Source organism: Mauremys mutica, chromosome 6, assembly GCF_020497125.1.
Source record: "Mauremys mutica isolate MM-2020 ecotype Southern chromosome 6, ASM2049712v1, whole genome shotgun sequence".
NCBI lineage: Eukaryota > Metazoa > Chordata > Testudines > Geoemydidae > Mauremys > Mauremys mutica.
In genome coordinates this window covers 85019835-85042942 of record NC_059077.1, presented here as the reverse complement: position 1 = coordinate 85042942, position 23108 = coordinate 85019835, and the positions used below count along the sequence as shown (strand labels likewise).

At 43.3% G+C, this 23108-nt stretch overlaps 2 protein-coding genes across 10 annotated transcripts in view; one reads left to right on the top strand and one right to left on the bottom strand.

Annotated features, from left to right (window-relative positions):
• LOC123372719 (aminopeptidase O (putative)) overlaps positions 1–23108 on the top strand; it is a 388654-nt gene that overhangs the window by 46661 nt on the left and 318885 nt on the right. For 8 of the 9 annotated variants that reach the window (XM_045021084.1, XM_045021083.1, XM_045021082.1 and 5 more), the window contains exons 1-2: positions 20500–20572; positions 22224–22288. The exons of the other annotated variant lie outside the window; for it this stretch is intronic. The gene's annotated coding sequence lies outside the window, so the exon portion shown is untranslated. Of the gene's footprint in view, positions 1–20499; positions 20573–22223; positions 22289–23108 lie in introns of those variants that run through there. 9 annotated transcript variants of the gene reach the window in all.
• FBP1 (fructose-bisphosphatase 1) lies at positions 1943–21001 on the bottom strand. The gene is made up of 7 exons (XM_045021086.1): positions 20699–21001; positions 14266–14428; positions 12061–12153; positions 9850–9990; positions 8400–8537; positions 4310–4429; positions 1943–2326 (listed from the first exon to the last, which is right to left on the bottom strand). Exons 1-7 carry the CDS (start codon positions 20866–20868, stop codon positions 2135–2137), a joined length of 1017 nt encoding a protein of 338 aa, XP_044877021.1. The 5' UTR covers positions 20869–21001; the 3' UTR covers positions 1943–2134.

Genomic DNA, 23108 nt, shown 5'->3' with positions numbered 1-23108 from the left:
GAGCTGCTTCTTAAACATGACACCCTGGACCTTCTCCTCCCCCCCCTCCAAATTTTAAATGTTAGTAGTTTGAGTTATATATAGGCTGTAATCAGAGCTGATGACCTTTCACCAAATGCCAAAGTTCTTCAGTGTCTTAGCAGAAGAATGCCAATATGGCAACTGCAGCCAAAGATTTACACTCTGGTGAGAGTAATCTTTTCACTTCCATTCAGTATGAATGGCTAACTCTGCCAATGGATTTATAAGTATCTCTTGCAGATTTTTATGTAAATGGTTGCAACAAATTTAAAAAGCAGTCAAGGTCATGGGAGCTTTCATACTAGCCCTGTATACCTTACAGCTACCCCTTAATGTTCAACACTAACTTGTTCAAATGATAGTCTTTCCCCCTCTCCCCTCAAAAAAAAAAAATCTCCACTACCTAATCTAAAAACTGAACTATTAGGCAGTACTGTCCTTCATTCTATAACCTTTGCCTTCTGCCAGGGTGTAGTCTTCAAAAATAGATATGCCCAGCTAGGAATTCCTGATGTAGTTCAGCATAAGACACAGCTAAGGAAATACTAACAGGTACAGTACCCCATCTACCTGTTGTTTCATGTGCATGGATTGGCTAGCCACTCTAATGCAAATTTTAAATATAAAAACCCAGGAGACACTAAGTTGTAGGTACTCTCGAGAGAGTGCTGGTAGGAGCTATGTCCTCAGCCTCTCTTTTTAGATTTAAAAACAAAAATATGCTTACCCAAGGCTTTAGAGCCCCACCATTAATAATGCAGTGAAGTCTCAGCAGCATTAAGGGGCTATTTCAACGGGAACTCAGCAAGACATACAGAAATTCCTTTTGCACATCCACTTTTATCATGCTGGGAAGCATACTTAGTCTTTTCCAAAAACCATATCAAACATCTTGCCATGTACTTGGAGGTCACCAAATTCAGACTATTTCAGACCAAGGGGGTAGAGAGAGCAAGTTTCAAGGAATCTGAGTCCTCAGAATGCCCTGCCAATTGCTCCCTCTTATTGGGGGTGGGGAAGGAGGGCCCCTCTTGTGTCCCTGTGCCACTGCTGTGGTTAGCAGGAAGAGGCGCTTCCCTCAGGTAGGCTGGTCCCAGGCTGTTTAGGGTTTTATTGGTCATAATACACACTCTACATTCTATCCAGAGACTGATGGACGGACAGTGGGGATTTTGAAGCACTCATAGGAGTTCACCAATTAGCAGGTTAGCATGTGGTTCTGGAAGGTCTTAGTGGACATATGGCTGCTTGGGGGGCACAAAAGTGCCTTTCTGTGGCTTCACTAACAAACCATGCATTGCTGTACACCTGTTAGCGTGACCCATGCTTTCATGGACCTCTAGGAACAATAACTGGGGCTGAACTTGTCAGCAACAGCAAGGCTTCAAAATGCAGCAGCCTGCTTTTGATCAAAGAGCTAAGCACAGCAGAGCTATACCCTCTGAACATACTCTCCAAATCCAGATTAGCTTCAAAGGCCTCATCTAGACTAGAGTTGATTGCCAGTCAGCTAACCATTGTAAATGCTAATCTAGATGCACCACAAGTATTTGTTGCTGATCAGAATGACCATAGGTTGACCATAATCAGGAACAAACATCTGTGTCCTGGAACAAGTGTGTGTGGAATATCTAGATTAGCATTTACAAATGTTGCAACAGGACTGAAGATTCTAGTATTTACAAGGCCCAATACGTCAGTCTATAAGGAAACTGCAGCAAGCCATCTGCAGGGAGAAATCTTTCAGAAAAGTCTGGTGTTCCCTGTAAAAGGCCCTCTGCTGTGGCATTCCTTAGCATTGGAGGGAAAGGCGATGTGGGGGGGGGGTCTGTAAATGGCCACTTTACCTACAACACACAACTTCTTTATCAAATATTGTGGATTTTGTGTAGTTATGAGGGTAAGAGAAGGAGGCACATTATTCCCTTAAAGTTTTGCTTTTAATACCACAGTGGGAAAAAATGCATTTGTGTTGCACATATTAACAGTTTACTTTTTGGTAAACAATGAAAATATGGTTCTCTTGCTTTCCTACAATAGCTTAAGTCGGTAGTACTTCACAGTATCTTTGGTCCAATTGTAAGGCACTTCTTTGTACTGCAGCAAGACTACTTCACTTGGCTGAATGCTTCTTGACCATGTCAATGTATTCCTGCACATCATCAGGCGATCCCAGAGCAATAGGTGCTCTCTGGTGGATATCTTCAGGCACTATATCCAGCACTGCTTCATTCCCTGTAGTAGCAATTCCCCCAGCCTTCTCAATTACAAAGGCCATGGGGTTACATTCATAGAGAAGCCTCAGCTGGAAGAGAGAAGCCAAAATTATAGTGATCAGTAGAGTACATTATTGCAGGATATTTTGTATAAAAATGTATAATAAAGTTTTCTAGTATTAATCATACTAAGAAATCAGCAGTAAATATTTCAAATTTAAAATGACCTCTTGAAGCAAAGATCAAGCTTTATTTATATGTATATGTCTTTTTTCCTAGTATAGACAGTGAGGTTTTGGCCGTATTTGTCCCCATCTCCCACACAGTGAACATTGTGTTGCCACGTGCTCTCTTTATGGAGATTGTTCACTTTCCTGTTGACTGCAGGCATGGTGCAGCACTTGAGTGAATGTTGAGTACTGTAGAGAAGTGGTTCCTGATTGGGGGGTGTGGGTACCCTTGGGGTATGCAGAGATCTTTCAGGGAGTACAATAACTCATCTAAATATTTGCTAGTGCTTTTTATGTAGCCTGTTAAATTATGCAAAGTCAGTACAAACTAAACTTCATACAGACCAAAATGAGAAAGTAAGCAATTTTTCAGTAATAGTGTGCTATGACACTTGTATTTTTATGTCTGATTTTGTAAGCAATAGTTTAAGTGAGGTGAAACTTAGGGGTATGCAAGACAGCCTCCTGAAAGGGGTACAGTAGTCTGGAAAGGTGGTGAATCACTGCTGTAAAGTGAGTGATGGTGTGCACAACACTTATTAATGAATAGTTAAGTTTAAAAACAAACTACAGGTCACTGAAGTTTGCATTGAGAAAAACTGATTGTCATTGTTTGTGTAATGAATAACTGTCTTATCTAGAAGCTGAAGCAATAATTCACCCAGAAGTTTTCAAAACAGATTAAAGTTTTGCTGAACAAACAGTTGTCCTCCCCTATTCTTGGGAGGAGAAAAGGGAAAGCAGACTGAGCTCTACCAATTCTGTAAGGATGGGAGAGTGGAGTACGAATGCAAGTGCCTAGAATCACACCACTTTCTCACAGACCACCACTCTCTGGTGGTCGAGAGTAGAGGAACAAGAAGTAGAGTGATCTGCAAGCAATAGCAGGAGATCACTCTACTTTCAGGAGTTGTTTTGTGTACCCTCAAGTTTCACCTCACTTAAACTACTTGCTTACAAAATCAGACATAAAAAAAGTCACAGCACACTATTACTGAAAACTTGCTTACTTATTTTGACCATTTAATTATAAAATCAATTGGAATATAAATATTGTACTTACATTTCGGTGTATAGTATACAGGGCAGTATAAACCATTGTCTATGAAACTTTTGTATGTAGTGACTTCGCTAGTGCTTTTTATGTAGCCTATTGTAAAACTAGGCAAATATCTAGATGAGTTGATGTACCCACTGGAAGGTCTGCGTACCCTCCAGGGGTATGTGTACCCCTGGTTGAGAACCAAGGCATCTCCAGGAGATCTTTATTTTAACAGCTGGAAGTTGAAGCTAGCCAATTTCAAACTGGAAATAGTGTACATTTAACAGTGAGTAATTTAACCAGTTGAACAAATTTACCAATTGCTGGCAATCTTTAAATCAAGATTGGATGTTTTCTAAAAGATCTGCTTTAGGAATTAGTTTGGGGAAATTCTGTGGCCTGTGTTATACAGGAGGTGAGATGAGATGATCACAATAGTCCCTTCTGACCTTGAAAAGTATGAATCTATGAAAACAGCCAGGGGATTGGGAGAGATTAGGGGGGGTGGGAACCCCTGGGCCTCTGGCACAACCAGGAGAGCAGCAGAGAAATCCTACCATGATATGGTGAGAGGGCAGAACTGACTGGCTTATTGGGAGAGCACCCAGTTCTTAATGTGTTTAAATGCTACTTTAAAAACCCTGCAGTGTCAAGCCATGGCAGTAGATATAGTCTTGCAATTTGTGCACCATAAAACATTTCAAAACTGGCTGTTCATTTGTAAAAATCTTAGAATAGTTTAGACAACACTGACTGTATCAGACTACATACTTTCTAAAATTAGGTTAATTCATTTTTACCTTTCCTTTGGGGCTTTTGGAGTTGGCTGGATATAAAAAGATTCCTCCATACACTAGAGTACGATGTACATCAGCTACCATAGAACCTATATACCTCGCACCATATGGAGAGCTGCCATCCTGTATAAAGACATTTGATAAACAACCTTTGATTAAATCTTGTTAGCTTTTTAGTGGTAATAACTTGGCTCTTGCATAGTGTTTCATCCACAGAACTCAAAGTAATTTACAAAGAAAGCTTAATTATCATCCTCATTTTACAGATTGGAAAACAGAGGTACTGGGCAAGTCATTTTGCATCCAAGTCATACAAAAGGTCAGTGGCAGAGAAATGTCACAGGACTCCAGATTCCCATTCTAGAGCCTTACGCATGCTACCTTCTTAGTACACCTCTACCCCGATATAACGATGTCCTCGGGAGCCAAAAAAAACAACTTACCATGTTCTAGCTGAAACCGCGTTATATTGAACTTGCTTTGATCCGCCGGAGCGCTGCTTTACCACGTTGTATCCGAATTTGTGTTATATCGGGTCACATTATATTGGGGTAGAGGTGTACTGACAAGACAATGTTAGAAACTAGAGTTGCCATCTTCCATGGGGGGGGGGGGGGAGGAGGAGAGAACCCAGGGCTGTCCCTAGCTATGTCCACCAGATCACACCACTTCAGAGCTATAAGTTAAATCAGATCTATAGCAGAACCCCTGTTTTATGAATTAATGGGGGGTGAGGGAATCAAATTCATAACTTGCAACATCTCAAAACTGCAGTAGGTATCAGTGCATAAGCTGCAGTATGGTGCATTGCATCATCACTTTCTTCTTGTCCTTCAAACACTGCAAAGCAATTTCCAATGCACTGGAAGCTGAAAGGCTGTTGACATTTGAGGTCACTATTATTATTCTTAGTAGTAGTAGTACTTCCATCTCCCTCCCCCCCCACTCCCTCTGGTCAGGAAAATTGGCTCATAACTGATTTGTTCATAAGGCTAGTGTTTTGTCAATAGAGGTTTTATTGCTCTATGGCAGTGGTCTCCAACCTCTTTACACTCATCACTTTTTTAATTTAAAGGGCAACCCAAGATCTACCCCACCCCTTCCACGAGGCCCTGCCCACTCCACCCCCACCCCTCCCTCACTTTCACCAGGCTGGGGCAGGAGATTGGGAGGGGGTGCAGGCTGGGGCTGAGGGGTTTGCAGTGTGGGAGCAGGTTCTGTGTTGATCACGATCGACAGGTTGGTGACCATTGCTCTATGGGGGGAGGGATAGCTCAGTGGTTTGAGCATTGGCCTGCTAAACCCAGGGTTGTGAGTTCAATCCTTGAAGAGGCCACTTAGGGATCTGGGGCAAAAATTGGTCCTGCTAGTGAAGGCAGGGGGCTGGACTCGATGACCTTTTGAGGTCCCTTCCAGTTCTAGGAGATTGGTATATCTCCAATTATTATTATTAATTATGGGTTCCACAGAGGGCGGCAGGTGGGGCTGGGGGCCGGGACACCTGGCCCCAAATATTGGTGGAGCTGGGCTCTGAATATTGCTCGTGCCCAGGCACCATGTGGGAATACAACTTGCTGCCTATGCCCAGCTGGGTTTGTAATCAGGTTGCTACCCCCAGACACACTGCTATTTTTAGCATGCTAGCTCAAGCAGAGCTAGTGTGTGTTTTGTCTACCCTAGCTGGGAAGCACAGTCCCAGCTGCAGTGTAGATGTACCTTCAGAGATGGTTTTCTAGCTCAGACAGTGGGCAGTATGGGGAAGCTTGAATTTCAGATATACTCTAATGTGTATGTCTCCAAAGCTTTCAAGTGAGAACTACGTTTATTTTAGAACCCTCTAAAAATCCACACGAAAATATGCCTGTCTTTGAGATGGCATGTTGTATTGTAAATTATGCCCTATTACAGTTGTGCTGAACGCAAAGGAAGATCATTGCATAGAACACTGCTACTGATAAAGCATCTTTCACGTCTGCAATAGCTGACTTTACCTCAGTCTGATTTTTGAAGTTAGCCCAGATCTAACTCCAAAGAGCTCCTTAAACTGACTCACTGAGAATCTTGATTAAAATTATCAAATCAAGGTCCTGCTAGCTCTGACACAAGTTAACAAAAAACCCCTAAGGTTTTATTTAAACTTAAGGCAGGGGTGGCCAACCCATGGCTCTGGAGCTGTATGTGGCTCTTCAGAAAATATGCGGCTCCTTGCACAGGCGCCAACTCTGGAGCTGGACCTAGAGGCACCAACTTTCCAACGTGCTGGGTGTATGTGTGTGTGCTCACTGCTCAACCCCTGGCTCTGCCCTCTCTCCACCACTTCCCCCGAGGCCCACACTCCTTCCTACCCCCTCCCCTGCCACACCCTGGCTGCTCCCCAGAGCCTCCTGAACACAGTGAAACAGCTGATTGCAGTTGGGATGGGAGGAGGCCCAGGGAGGTTCTGATCCATGGGGCTGCTGGCAAGCAGGATGCACTGGGGGTGGAAGGAGGCAGAGCTGATGGGGGCTGCTGCTGGCATATTACTGTGGCTCTTTGGCAATGTACATTTAGTAAATTCTGGCTCCTTCTCAGGCTCACATTAGCCACCCCTGACTTAAGGTATTCATCAGGTATTACTCAGCCAGTGCAATTAGCACTGGACATAGATAAGCTGTAAAGCCACCTGTTGTCACTAGGGTTCCCATGTGGGTTTGCTAACAGTGGGTGGTAGCCCTGGGAACCTGGACAGACTCTGTTCTAGGTAATTAAGGAGGAAGTTAACATCCAGCTGGGCAGCGATTTCTGGCTTCATGGCAGGTATTCACATAGCTTTAAAACAGACCCTGCCATTTGAGTAATCCTTTAAGCAAGAGGATAGTCAGTCATCATAGTCAACTTCCAGCAGCACTAAGCACAAGTCTTGTTTCCACACCCATTCAGTACTCCAGCGAATTACCATCAGATGGACCTGTGTTGTAGGCAGGGCCGGTGCAACCTATTAGGCGACCTAGGCGGTCACCTAGGGCGCTAGGATTTGGGGGGCAGCATTTTCTTCAGCAGTGACCACGGCAGCCGGATCTCTGGTCACCCCGGTCGTCGTCAGCATTTAGGCGGAGGGAGCTGGGGCAGGGGGGCGCGGGGAGGGCCGCCTGCAGCAAGTATGTGTGTGTGGGAAGGAAAAGCAGGGGAACTCCCTGCCCCTGCTCCGCCTCCTCCCCGAGCACACTGTCCCTGCTTCACTTCTCCTGCCTACCAGGCTTGCGGCGCCTAAGCTGATTGGTGCCACAAGCCTGGTAGGTGGGAGAAGTGAAGCAGCGACAGTGTGCTCGGGGAGGAGGCGGAGCAGGGGTGAGCTGCTTCACTTCTCCCGCCTCCCAGGTTTGCGGCACCAATCAGCTTAGGCACCCCAAGCCTGGTAGGCAGGAGAAGTGAAGCAGCGACGATGTGGAGGTGGAGTAGGGGTGAGCTGGGGTGGGGGTGGGGGGCGCCTCAGGGCGGAAGGGGGCGCAAAACATCCTTGCACCGGCCCTGGTTGTGGGAGAGAAGGAGCAGATCCCTCACTTCCTCCTAAGTGCTGCTCCTACAGCACTGGATGAGAGTTCCTCTCCACTCAGCCACCATAGAGCATGGCCTCAAACCCCCAACTCCTTTCTAGACCCAGCACTGGCTACAGCAGCAAGGGAAACAGGATGAAAAAAAATACAAGTGCTTTATCGAAAAAGGGGGAGGGGGTTATATGGTTATCACCATTAACTGGACTAGCTGCTGAAACTTTTGAATCAGCCACTTTGAGTGTGGTATGGTGCTCCTTACCCCACCAAAATGAAGTTAACACAAAATGTTGGCGGACTTGAAGTATATGAGAGAGGAAAAACAAGCTCTGTAACTTTGTATAAACAAATAGTCAGCTATGGGGGCTTACTGATCCATAAAATGACTTCAGAGATTACCAATTTAAACAGCCTAAGGAATAGTTGGTACACTTGTACACTATTAGGGTTCAGTCTTGCCTAACTTTGGCGTTTGACACCCTACACGTATGCATGACAGCTAAGTTTGAAGCACTGAACATTTGCTTATCTTAGAAAAGTTTCTCTAGAAAGTGAACATTTACCTGAGGGAATTTCTTCTTTTGAAGATACTCAGTGACTGCAGGATCAAAATATGCAGCATAGCCCTCATTGAGACTGTAGATATTTCCTCTCTTTTTGATTTTCACATTCTTATCAACCAAAATGAATTCCCCAATTGCCTGATAATAACGAAAAAGGAGGTCAGTAACTGCGCGTGTGTGTTCTTTGCAAGACTAAAAGCAAGTTAGTGCTACATACAATTTAGTGAAAACCTACTGCAGTTTCCATTTTCTTTTTACAATTCAGTACGGGGGGAGTACAGTTCTGTAGTCTTGGACCAAAAGTCTTGCTTACCCATATAAAAGATACCCCAAAAGCCCTGAATCATGCAAATTTCTTCACATGATCACTCCATCTCCAAAATAATTATCCTGTGTCAAGAGAGTAGTTTGATGCAAGTCCACTCAGTTCTTTTTCTTTTTACAACTGATGGCCCAGGTGCAGTTGTGGGCAGTTCCAGGGATTGCGAACACCTATTTGTTAGGAGCTGGACTGAGATTTCTAACTCAATTTGACTAGCCATGAGATGGTAACAAGTTTGACACTCTTAGTCTGATCAGAATGAAAAGGGTAATGTAGTGATAAGTATATAGTTACCAAATGTTTAAGGTATCTAGTCTCTACTGCAGTAAGTTTTCACATTTGTAGGAGAGAGGAAAAAAAACTGTAAAGTGTCCTAGTGTTCTAAACTAACTAAAAAGTTGGTAATACATGCAGACATTTAAACCATTACTATATAGAAAACATAAAATTCTACTTCCTTGAAACTACTGCCAAGGCACATTCCAAACACGACTTACTATTGGTAAAAGTAAGTGGCAAAACCTGATTTACAATATAATGGCTTTAAATTAAACTGAATCACTGCAGACAACAGTACTGGGTGATTTGAAATAAAGTATGTTTAACAAGTCAGATGGCCAATAGCTTCTAGGATGTCAAACACATGCATACACACGCCATACTTACTATTTTAAACAATCAGGATGTGATCTGTAAGCGTAAGAGAATATTAAATGTATTTCTGCATCTCTAGCCTACTAAAAAATGAAAGGTACTAGAGTTAAGGAATATACTAAACTACAAGAGACAGTCTTAAGGGAAATTCTGCAAATGCAAAAAATACTTAAATATTCATCACATCAGGTGGCACATGATGTATACTTTATTCTCTGACTAAACTATCAATTTTGAGTGAGATTGACCACTGTCTCCAGCAGAGGGGAAGAATGCCAGAAGCCTTTGGAGGTTTATCTATTCTATTTTTATAGGCATATCAACTCCCATTGGTTCTCTTAAGAGTACTGCATCTTCAGATGTTAAGATTTAGTTTGGAAGCAGCTCTGTATATTGATCCACTTAGGAAACATTTGTTCTGGAATTTTCTCTCTACAAGAGCAAGCTATTCATACCAGATGTATGCTTCCTTACCGGGTCAAGCATAAAACAGTTGACACCAGATTCGATGGCTAACACCAGCATTGTGGCACTCCCATAGAGGGCATAACCAGCTGCCACAAGATTACGTCCAGGCTGTAAAGCATCTTTCTCAGAAGGTTCCTCAGGAGAAGACTGAAATAGGAAGGAAGGAAGGGTGTCAAGATTTTTTTTTAAATTAAATTCCCATGAGTCATCTATTTTATAAGCTTCATTTATTTACAGTAATGGACCCACAACAGCATATGCTGCTATAACAAGCTACTAGTGCATGCCTTTGGAAAACCAGGCCTAAGTCAGCATGCCTTCAACGGCTGAAAAGCAGCAATAACTTAATAGATACTTGTTTTAGCTTATTGCTAGAGTATGGTCACCAATTAAAGAAAAAAAATCAGAAGTCTCTCCTTAAAACTCTGCTGTTCTGTAATGCTGACAAACTTCATAACTATTAGGCTGCTAGTGTGGTGATTACAATATTGGTCAACATGATAGACATTCATCTCATTGTTTCCCGGTTAATTTCCATTCCCCCCCACCCCCAAGTCATCTTTTCTCTGGTCATACTCTAGACTAAGCTCTTTAAGGTAGTGACCATTTTTGTTCTGTGTTTGCACAGTGCCTACTATATTGGGGTCCTAGTCCATGACTAGGCTCCTAGGCACTATGGTTATACAAATAATTCATGATGAAAGCACTAGAGACAAGCCCTGATCTGGCAAAGCTCTTCTATATATGATTAACTTTAAAGTCAACTGGGCTGCTCACATGTTTACATTTAAAGTACATTTGTAAGAGCTTTGCTGGATCAGGGCCAAAGTGAGAAGTCAAATGCTAGGGTGGAATGCAGGAAGTAGAAGATGGGGTAGAGAGATGTAGTGTCTTGAAAGTGATAATGAGTAAGGCTGAGAGTTTGTCACAGATTCCATGACTTTCTGTGAACTCAGTGACTTCTGCAGTGTCTGCTGCACCTGGCTCTGGGGCAGCTCGGGCAGCCCCTGCACCAGCTGGAGTCTCAGGCCACCGCAACCCTCCTGCCCCCCAGCAGAATTTGGGTGTGGAAGGGAGCAGGGGTTTGGGGCACAGGACAGGGTGAGGCAGGCTCTGGCTGGTGCTTACCAGGGAGCCCCTCCCAGGAAGTGGTACCATCCCCCTTGCTCAGCTGTTGGCAGAGACATGGCCAGGCAGCTCTGCGGGGTGCCTCTGCCCAGAGTGCTGGCTTTGCCTCTCCCATTGGCCAGGAACCGCAGTGCCTGCTTCTGACGGGGGTGAGGTGTGGAGCCAGGTAGGGAGCCTGCTGGCCCCACCAACCCTCCTTTTCCCTGCACCAGCAGGGGTCCCAGGCCGAGTGCTCACCCCCACCCACCAAACAGCCAGGCCACCTTCTCCCAGGCAGTCCTTCCCACCCCCATGTTTTATTCACTGGTATTTTTAGTAAAATGTCTGACTTACTAAAAAACTAACTAACTAAAACATCACCTTAATAATGAGTACCTTCAATTTGATGCAGAAATCTGAGGCAGAATTTAAAAAACAAAGTGGAACTTTAGTCGTAATGTTTACAATTGATTAGTGCCAAGAACTTGTTTTCCTTTGCTCCTGGGGGAAGTGAGCCCAAAGAAGTTACTTTCAGGTGCATCAAAACCTGGGTCAGGGTAGTTAAAGATGGACAGTGTGTCTTGTCTGAAATCACAGTAGTTTCCATGCCTGAGACATGTTAATCCTGTATTTCATATGCCTGCAAACGAGACTTCCATCTTTCAGAATGAATTAGGCATGTTAAATTTACAAGCAATGTTTAAAACTGAATCTCCTCTTGGAAGCCTGTCCTCAGGCTGATAGGACTATCTGTACAAGATGGGAGAACCAGTTTAATTGAAGAATGCACATAAAATACTAATCTCATCTACCTGAGTTGTTTGGTCTCAAGTTGTATGAGTAATTATGAAGCATTTAACTCCTGTTATCCTTTTCATTGTTAGAGGAATCTAACTGGCTAATTGATATTCAATCAGGATTGCATGTATGTAGGTCTATTAACCAAGTGTTGTGTATCACTCAAAGATATTGTGTAACTAAGCATTTGTAGATTTAGTTGGATTTCATTAAATCTTCGGATCCAACTTTATTCCATCATGAGCTGCTTAAGTGTGAAGAACTACTGCTTCCCTCCCCTCCACCACCCCCCACGACAGCATCCCACTTTACCTTTCTGTAGATGGCAAAGATAGTTCCAATTGAAACAAGGCAGTCAATGTTAGAAGAGCCATCAAGAGGATCCATGCAGACTATATATTTACCCTGGAAAATAAAAACAGAGGAACTGGATTTAGTTATTTGCCTATCTACTCCAAATAAATGTTTTCCCACCTAATCTACTCAGGCTAATTTCTAGCCAAGAACAGTTTAAATTAAGGCTATGTCTACACTAGAAACCTCAAAGCACTGCAGCGAGAACACTCCCACAGCAGTGCTTTGAAGTGTGAGTGTGGTCACGTGCGAGCGCTGGGAGAGCTTGGTAATCCACTTCCATAAGGGGAATAGTGCCGAATGCTGGGAGCCAGTCCACACTAAAAGCGCTCAAACTTGCTGAGCTCAGGGGGTGACTTTTCACTGCCCTGAGCCAGCAAGTTAGAGCGCTATAAAATGTAAATGTAGACAAGCCCTAAGGGAATGTTTATGTAGCTATATTCAAGAAGTGGAATACTATTTTGATGGCTTATTTTTGGCTAAGTTTTCACCACTGTCTAATTGCTCGAGCGTCTGTATGAACAGAATTTGGGAAATGTTTAACTGAAAGAACAGATGATGCCACTGTTCTTGTAATGGCACATGCAGTGCAGTAAAGTCTTGCTACAGCCACAAAGAAAAATACTGAAGCTAAAAAGGTCATCCTTAGCTCATCAATGTATGCTTAGTTATTACTTCACTTCCAGTAAGCAGCAACTGATAGGGAGGCCCTGCAACACCTAGCACCCTAGCTGTTTTTTGCCTTTTCATCTTTTATAAAAAGAAATTGTGCCTTTAATTTACACAGTAGTATGATATAAATTGAGATCAGTTTTTGTTTAGGCTCATAATTTGAGCCATTTAAAAAAAACCAAAAACAACCTACCTGGTCAAGAGTAACACCTAACTCCTGAATAATGTACAGTGTACTTCAAAGAAACACCAAGCTGAGATTTGTTACACCTGCTCTCACATCCCACTGCCAATTTGTGGCTTTACCATGCTGTTTTCCTAATTTACAAAAAAAATTCCTCCTGTTGCTGCATGAAAGACTCAGACAAGGGATACCAACAAAGGGAAATTTCTCTAATCCTTTACTTATAAGTTACTTGTAGTTCATAAGAGTAAAAAAAAAAAAAAAAAAGGAGGTGTTTAAGTGAATTGGTATCCCTTTAATCATCATGATCCCTGTAGCTGATTTAAGTTCAGCAATCCTTAGCAGCAGTGCTGGCTCTTTAACAGGGGCAGTACTTCTGCTTTAGCTAAAGCACGTTAGCTCAGATTCAGCAGCAAAATGTTTTAACACGGAGTCTCAAAGTTTAAAAAAAAAAAGTTAAGGTGCTCCAGCATTGAGTCTTGTTAGCCTTTTCAACTGGAGGTTCTGTTTAATTGGGACAAAAGGCACCAAAGTGTTCCAACAAAACATTCTATTATACTTTGATATTTCTTTAGGAAAAAAATAGAAAACCACCACCACGATTGTGGCATGGTCACATCAAAATGAGTCAGGAGCAATTCACTAATACTTCTCACAAGTGTATACCTTCCTGCAAATACATATAAATAATGCAGCTGCATAGGCCATGTAGGAAATTCATAAACTTGTTTTTATTGGTGATTTAATTTTTGAAGAGGCAGGAGAATACTTCCTAGAAATATTAAATTTCTAGGAAAGACTACAAAACAGTGTAAAAACACAAAACCCCACACTTATACTACAATTCAATGACACTGTCAATTCTTTAAGTCAGTCCTGAAGTCCTCACTCAGATTTTACTGAGTCATACTCCTATTGACTTCAGTGGGAAGTTTGCCTGAGGAAGAACCTTTATGGATTGAGCCATAAAAATTTATTTGGTGATTTACTAAAAATGCTATAGGAAGAGCCTGCCTGAGAACCATGGGGGAGGGAGGAAGACGACACAGGAAGTACAAACAATACAGAATTTAGGACCAAAGGGGGAAGAAAAGCTCAAAAGATGTGGGAGCAGAACTGGAGGAAAGAAACCAGGTAGGAGTGAACGGAAAATGTAACTGACAATTTTCCTGTATCCAGAAAAACACGTCTCTTGGCTAAGTGCCTTTGAAATCTTTAACTCCAGTTCAATTTTTACATATTTGAAGAAAAGGATTTGTAAAAGTTAACTTGAATCCAAGTATTGACAAGTTTTGTAAGTTACTAACCCTTTTTTCAGCATCTACTATTATAGCATTTTTGTTTTCTTCGGACACAATAACACACGTAGTGAAGGATGACTTGAGCATGTTAATCACCAGGTCATTGGAAAGGACATCCAACTTCTTTACTTGGTCTCCTGTCACATTGGTGGAACCAGCTATTCCATAGCTAAAGCAATGGAAAGAGATTCTCATGAGGAACAAAAAATACAGTAGAACCTCAGTTACGAACACCCTGGGAATGGAGGTTGTTTGTAATTCTGAACAAAACGTTACGGTTCTTTCAAGTTTACAACTGAACATTGGACTTAATACAGCTTTGAAACTTTACTATGCAGAAGTAAAATGCTGCTTTCCCTGTATTTTTTAGCAGTTTATGTTTAACACTATATTTGCTTTTTTAGTCCGATTATGTACTTCCAATCCAAACAAGGTGTTTGGTTGACTGGTCTGTTCGTAACTCTGGTGTTCATAACTCTGAGGCTCTATTGTATGACATTTTGTAATATTAGGAGCACTGTTTCTGGCCCTTCCAACGTTGGAGAGTTTACTTTATGCCATTATAGAACTCCATCTTCTATTAACTTTTTTGGATGAGACTGCAATTCCATTCAATTGTTTTGATCTAGTGGCCAGTGAACTGCCTGATTCCTCTTCCTCCCCCTATCCTGAAGATAGAGGATCCTTCATTCTGAGATTTCCAAACAGCCACTGTTGTCTCAAGTCTATTGTATCAAGTCTACAAGATACTCACAATTTAAGAAAAATACAAAAAGTAGCATTTAAACATTATAATTAGTCAAGCTCTGCTGGAATAGGTTAAGACCTACCATATATACTTGTTCATTAGCCTGTTCGTTTATAAGCCGATCCCCCAAGATGGTTAGGTAAAAATAGCAAAAACTATGACCCTTTCATAAGCTGACCCTATATTTCAGGGGTTGGTAAACTTTGGCTCCTGGCCCGTCAGGGTAAGCTGCTGGCGGATCAGGTGCGCCACTTCCCGCAGCTCCCATTGGCTGGGAATGGTGAACCGCGGCCACTGGGAGCTGAAAGGCTCCATCCCTGCAGACGCTCCAGGTAAAAACAACAACAATGTATTAGATATTCAATTCAATGATTCCATAGAGTTTAAAATCAATTTTGGTATAGAGCCATTTATAAGCTGACCCCCGCTCTTTGATGCGTCATTTTATTACCAAAAATATTTGGCTTATGAACGAGTATATACAGTAATTAAAAGGACTAAAAATTGGTAGCCATGAATCCAGGATCTTCAAGATAATAGCTATGACTTGAGATTGTGTGACTGCTTGTTCTTTCCTCCTGCAGCATCTCTAAAAATCCTTGCTCTTAGCTTCAGCCAGCCTCATTCATGAGGTTTGTCTCTTGTGACCTCATTAGAAAGCTCATGCATTAGAGGTTAGTCAACTCTTATTGATGTTCAGGGCTTTTGAACTACATCCACATCCCCACTGCATCCTGTGGAATGTCCACAGCTGCCTCCCAGCAGCTCCATCACAGGAGGGCAGCTTTATTTTTAGCTTAGGATGCATCAATTCTGCTAGTGGAAGCTTGCAGGAAACTTCCACTGAAGCTGCTCATCTTCCCCCCTCAGCTGTCTCCACCCATCTTCTGGTCTGCACAGAGCAGCTCCAAGACCACAATGACACACACACACGGCAGGCACCACGCACCACTGAAACAAGCACTTGTGCTCTTCTATGCCAAACTTTCTCCAATGAGATGACAGGTGTTTTATTCCCATCAGCAAGAGCTGGGAATGGACACACTAGTACTGGCTATTTCTTAAATCTTGAAGGCAAATTACCATAGTTTTGTCCAGTCTGCACATTATTTAAAGTCAGTATGGCTTGATATTCAATTCTGCAATTTCCTTCTAACGAGCATGGTTTAACGGAGCATTTCACAATATTTCCTTCCATCCCCCACTGCTTCAAAAGTAAAAGGCATGTGATAGTATTTCTTACCCATCTATACATGACTTGAACACAAACCTCAGTGGAAGATAATTTCCTGCCCAGACCAAGGCCAAGAGGAAAAGGAAAGTGCTGCTGCCTCAGTCTCCAAACAAATTACATAGATACTGTATTGAGTGAAACTTGTGGAGCAGTTTTTAAATGGTCAGATAAAGCCATCTGTGTCAGACAAGAACCATCCATAATTCAAATGGGTACAGTTCACATCTGTACATAAACTTTTATTACAAAAACAAGAACATGGGAAAGTTCGATACACAGAAATTCTTCATGCTGGCTCACACACAGTTTTCAGCTGGCATGGAAGTGCTGCAGTTGATCCCTGAGAGGTAGCAAGTAGGCTGAGGGGAAGAATTCTTCTGTCAATCCAACACTTTCTACAGTTGTTACACTGACAGAGCTACATCTCTCAGAATGTGGATTTTTATCCAAGAGATGTAGCTATGCCTGTGTAAGGTTCCAGTGTTGATTAGCCCTATATTTTAAGTCAAGATAGCTAGTCCAGTCATTTGTAAGTCCATTGAGAAGTTTTACTTCCATTTTACAGCAACTTTTTCACAACACAAGAAGTTGTGTCAATTCTCTAGTGCTAACAAATTCATTTCTAAATTATAAAAAGGCTACTCTGTGTTGCTGGAGGCCTTTTGGGTGACATGTTTTGTCACTTGCTGTAAGCTGTCAAATTAGTAGAGTTTCCATTAAGTTTCTCACTAAAAAAACAGGTCATTATTGTAGGCATTTCTAGAGACCTGCTAAGTACAGATCTGGTGAGCGATAAATATGCAAAATAATTAGAAGTAGGTTACAGTGCATTAACTTCAGTTTATATTCATCGTTACAAGAAAATAAGCACTAGCTTTTTTCCAATGCTACTATTAAGCACTTCACTGTAGTACTAGCTCTGATTGCCTAGATACTGACAAATCCCAGCTCCCCACAAGGACTGACTCAAAGTCTTATTCTTTCACAACTTCATGTAAAACTCATTTCCTCCCCCCCACTGCATTGTAAAAAACGGTTTTAATCAAACTGATTAGAGTAAAGTGGTTCTAGGATAAATCAGACGGCAGTTGATAATTCAGCCATAAGTCATCAAGATGTCTTCCCATTCAAAAATGGGAAGTTGCTGAAAAAAGTTTAATTGCACAAAGATTTTATCATCAACTGCAGGCTCCTTTGAAGGCCACTTCATATCTTAGTTTCTACCATATCAGTTATAGCAGAGCACCAGCTCTGCTGTGGTTAAGGTTAAAACCAGCTCTCTTTAAAGCCCAACTCTGACTGCTCTAAAATCCACAGTTACTCTGCCTGTATTGAAATTGTCTTGTTCTTGTCTTTAAAAGAGTCACACTATTGCATCTACCTTCAGTAAATACTCACTAGAGAGGAGGAACAATAGAGAGGGTTTTACAAAATTAGAAAAAAGCTGAGCTTGTCTACATGGGGTGTGTGTGCACGCGCCCCAGCTGGAGTGTAAATTCTAGTGCACACCAGCATGCAGATACTTGCTGTCTGTGTGGACCCTGCTGGTGTGCACTAAAAGCTCCTTAGCGCATATTGACTTAAGCATTAAGAAACTTAAGTGCATACCAGCCCGGGGATGGGGTGGGCGGTGGGAAGGGGGTGTACATGTAGACAGCAAGTGTGTGACATGCTAGTGTGTATTAGAATTTACTCCCCACCTCGGATGCACTAATACCCCATGTAGACATGTCTTTAGATGGAGTTTTGGAACTTCTAATCATTTGGTTTACCTGCCAAGCTAATATAAAATTTGAAAGGTCATTTTTTAGTTTTTTACCATTTAGGAGTCTAAATCTGAGGGGTTTTTTAAAGTAAGGTAACAAGTGATACTGATAGAGCACTGAGTACAAAAAAGTTTTTCCACTCCTTTAAGGTAGCTTTTTTGTGCTACATGACAAAATGCACTCATTATTTCCACAGAAGCATGAGCTGAACTGAGAGCCCAAGACAGAGAGTTTAACATCCCTTTAGCATGTGAAAGAATGTACTAATCCAAACAATATTTGCATTTATAAAACTTCTGATTGGCGGTTAGTCAGAACCCATAAAGGTAGTAACAAGAAGAGTGAGTGCAATTGCAGATCATCTCTTGTCCTTGATCTGTGTGCAGCTCTGCTAATGCCAAGAGTTGCTTACTGTTTAACAGAACTCTTAAATGCACCAATATCCACAGTCAATGGGAATTTCACCTAAAGAAAGAAGGTCAGGATATCTATAGTTATAAATAGGCATGGGAGAATGATTAATATAATTTGACTAGTATCAAATTAAAAATGCTTCTTATCTATAAATTCACAGTTGTGCTAAGCTTTTATGTTTACAGATTTAAATGTTCATAACTGCAGGAAATTGGGATGGAGGGGGCGCCCAGACAGTTATTTGCTAGCAAATGCTGAGATTCAAAAAGTTACAGCTTTAACCATTGGCAAGTTGTCATCATGTGTCAAAATATACAAGGTAAACATCTTAAATCAAACTTTAAAATTCTTAGGCAAAGTAAGAAATGCTGTTCATCTGTAAATCTGGATCATCAGTGGAAGTTTTGTTGGTTTGTGTGTACAATGAAATCAAGGTTTATCAACACTTATCAATTTAAAAATCTAATCTTTCCAAGTCTGGTTAAGTGTCTCCTGTATAAGCCTGCTTTTCCCACTATGCACACGATTGTCTCTTGCATCAGGACTTCTAAGATCACACCACTTTTTTTAAGCTGACTTATTTAAAAACTACCGGCAAAGATGTTTGACAGATTTAAAAAAAAAAAAATCCCAAAAATGCTAGAACCTGCTTGGACACAAATGAAAGGCTATTGAAAATTGTAGCCACACTAAAGTGGCTTAAAGTTTAGAACTGCAGCATTAATAGTTGGCTAGTATTTCAGCTTTAAAGGGCAAGAGGACTATTTTTCATTCACTATCCAATCCCTTTGGAAGCTACAAATTGAAACATGCCCTTTCTTCTGAGTGCACTAGTTTGGATTAGATTGCTTAAATCATTTAAAAACCAGAATTGAAGCTTCTGTTCATTAAGCTATAAAGGTTATATGGGCTTTGCAGACAAGGAAAGTAGGCAAACAGGGAAATGCGAAAAGTCTCTTCTAAAGTCATGATAAAGACTGAAGTTAGCAAGAAAACTCATAGGTGAGATTGAGCCAAGCACTTTTTGTGCAATAAGATTTCCCTGAACTGTAAATACCCACCATTTGAAGCAACTGCCACAACAGTAGGCTAGAGAACAAAGGTTCAAACTTAATTCTGAATTTAAACATTTAATTTTTTTTTAAAACATGACACTAGTATTTAAGTACTAATGCAGTGCAGTTGTGTTGTCTCAAACATATCAATATTGAGCAATATATAGGCAGGTAATAAGTTTAAGAGTATTAGCCAGAAAGAGAGGGCAAGAATACTCAGCTAGGCAAGGTGTTGCCTAATTAACAGATTAACTAAGATTAAGCATTATATGTAAGTGTTACAATGTATCCATGGGGGGAGGGATCATTCAGTGGTTTGAACACTGGCCTGCTAAACCCAGGGTTGTGAGCTTAATCCTTAAAGGGGGGCATTTAGAGATCTGGAGCAAAAATCTGTCTGGGGATGGGTCCTGCTTTGAGCAGGGGGTTGGACTAGATGACCTTCTGAGGTCCCTTCCAACCCTGCCATTCTATGATGCTGCAGCCTGTCAACACTGGGTTTGCCATACCTGGCTGGCTATTAAGTAGTACACATCTTCCTTCCTATGTTGTTTACACAGAGTCAAACAATGTCATCTTAACGCCAATGTAAGCTTCCTCCACCTTGTCCAGTCCTTACAAGGCAACTTTAGTTTGATAAGCAGAAACTGAGATTTGTCTTCCAAGGGCACCTGTGGGCCACGCTTCAGAGGACGGGAGTCTTGGTTTTTAGCGGGGTAGAAATCTTATTCCCAATAACCTCTGTTAGCCTGGGATTGCAATTAATGTGTGCGGGGCCTCATAACGCCGCATCGTGCTTTAGTTACCTAAACTACCGTCCCTGCGCTGAGGGGGCCTACGGGGGAGGCCCCAGTTCTGCAAAGCCCCACCGAGCGGAGCTCTGCAGCAGGGCCGCCGGAACCGGGGGGCCAGGGCCCCATCAGCTTACCGGCCATAACGGTGGGGGGGGGGGGCGGGGACGTACCGAGCAGGGGGCGGGGTTTGGGGGGGAAGAGGCGGTGCAGGGGCGGGGTCTCGGTTGCGGCGCCGGTGGGGCCCCCCACACCGCACATTTCGGGAGCTTCCGCCGCTCTAGGCTGCGCGGGGCCCAGCCCGGGTAAGGGCAGTTTCGCTCACAGACCCCCCCCGGAAGCCCTTCCCCTGCCGAGGTGGCGGATTCCCGCCTCTGAGGTGCAACCCAGGCTGGGCTGGGGCGAGGGGCTGGCGGCGGCGGGCGACTCACAGGTGGGCGATGCCCGCCTTGCGCACGGCGGTGGAGATGGCCTTGACGGCGGTGCAGACCGCGTTGAGCAGCTGGGTGAGCTCCCCGGTGCCCTGGGCCCGCCTCCCCTCCTCCATCACGAAGCGGGTCAGGGTGACGACGTTGGTGTCGAAGGGGGACTGGTCCGTCATGGTGGCGGCAGCTGCGGGGGTCGGGCTGGGAGACTGACCGACTGACCGCCACGGAGCCGCAGCGAGACCCACACGCCGCCCCCTCCGCTGCCGCCCGGGAACTTCACCAGCCGCGGGGAGAGGGAGTGTCCCGGCCCGGACCTATCGGCAGGCGGGGCGGGGAGCAGCCGCCCCCCGGGATCCGCCCCCAAACCCGGGCTGCTTCCCCGTCACCTCTTCCCCACATCCTTCTCTTGGCCCCGCCCCCTGCTCCTTTTACCCCTTGGCCCCGCCCCCTCCACCCCCAAACCCGGGCTGCTTCCCCGTCACCCTCTGCCTCGTCACCCTCCACCCCCAAACCCGGGCTGCTTCCCCGTCACCCTCTGCCCCAGGGCCCTCCCTCTTCTCAGCCCCGCCCATCTCGCTTCCCTTCTTCCCTCTTTATCCCCGACACGTGCCCCAGCTCCCCCGTGTGCTGGGCCCGTGTCACCTCCCGCGTCATCCACTCCCCCCACAACATCTCCGCCTCCCTCCTGTCCCCGGGCCTTTGCTTTGCTCTGCGCTCCTCAAAGCTCCGAGTCCCTGCTCAGGGCCCAGGAGCCCCGAGAGAGAGTGGGTTAAATATTGGAGATAAACTAAAACCCACTCACCTTCCCCAGCACACAGACATATGCGTGGCTGGATCTGTGGGAAAACAATTGGTTAGTATATTCAAATTGAAACCCTTTTATAGGGGCGACGGGGTATGTGATAGGTTGTTACTTCATCTTCCCCCTACAGAAAACCACCAGTAAAGTAGGAAAGGCAGTTCAAATGCAATTAGTAGCATAGTTTGAAGCACCGTTTTTGGGAGGGGGAAGGGACTCTTGTGGATCCTTCCATTACTTGGCCCTGAGCTGCCAATTATATCATCATAGAGAACTAACTGCACCCCCCAAAAAACACAAAACAAAACAAAACAAAAAAAAACAGATCCAGAGCATGTGTCACAAGACCCCCAATTCAGCATCTGGTTCCAACCAAATTTTTGCCACCCCACCCCCCAATTCTGTTGCGTAAGATCACAGAAAGCCAGTTTTGGCACTTGAATCCAGCCACATTCATAATTGTTTTTGGCTCTCACCTTTAACTTTAATGGCATTAATAGAGAACAAGTGGAGATGCTTCTACTACACCAAAAAAATCTAGATACTGCACATGACCACTGCAAAATCCCAAATCTGGCACATGGATCCTGCTGGATCTTGGCAGTTTTTAGCCCCAAACTGAAAATTGTGCAATCTAAACAGAAAACAAATGTAGCCACTCTTACTTCACTAGAAAAGTACACTACATTAAATAAAATTTATCTGAAACATGCTGATTTCTTTCCCTAGACCTGAAGAAGAGTGAAAGCACGAAAGCTTGTAACTTGCACCAGCAGAAGTTGGTTCAATAAAAGGTATTACCTCCTCTACCTTGTCTTTCTTAAAATTAAGAACATATTTAAGTGCTTTGCTGAATATGGATCTAATTAAGCATATGTTTAAATGCTGAATGGGAGCCATCGTCTGTGCTACACACACCTTTCATCTTCAAGATGTGGGAGCTGACATTCATTTACTAGGACAGGCAGGGAAATTCAGAATCATATAGTATGGAAAAAAGGAATGATATTCACTGATGGGTTGGGTTTATGGTGTTTTTCCCTAATGGCAGTGGAAGCAGTGAAAGGGATTAAGTGGGGGAACAAAGACTGATTAGGCAGGTGTCAGGTTTGGCTTCCTTTCCTACATAGATGGCAGCTAAGATGAACTACACTGCTACCTTGATATAACGCCACCCGATATAACATGAATTTGGATATAACGCGGTAAAGCAGTGCTCCGGGGGGGGCGGGGCTGCGCACTGCGGTGGATCAAAGCAAGTTCAATATAACATGGTTTCACCTATAACGCGGTAAGATTTTTTGGCTCCCAAGGACAGCGTTATATCAAGGTAGAGGTGTACTTTGAGCTGAATAGAAAACATGCTGTTTTTTCCTCCTGACTGGTCTTTAAGGCAAACTGGGAAACCATGCAGGTCACTAGCATTTTGGACTAGCAACATTTTCTGAGAGATCAACCTTTGCCATCAGCTGGACAGCTGGTTCACTCAGTTACTTTTATCCCCATTGCTCCGTTCCAAGGACGACTTGAACTTTCATGTTTAAGGGTTATCTGAAATGATTTCAGTATAGCTTGAGAGCTAAAAGCCTCAAAAGTTGTAGAGCTGAGTAAAGA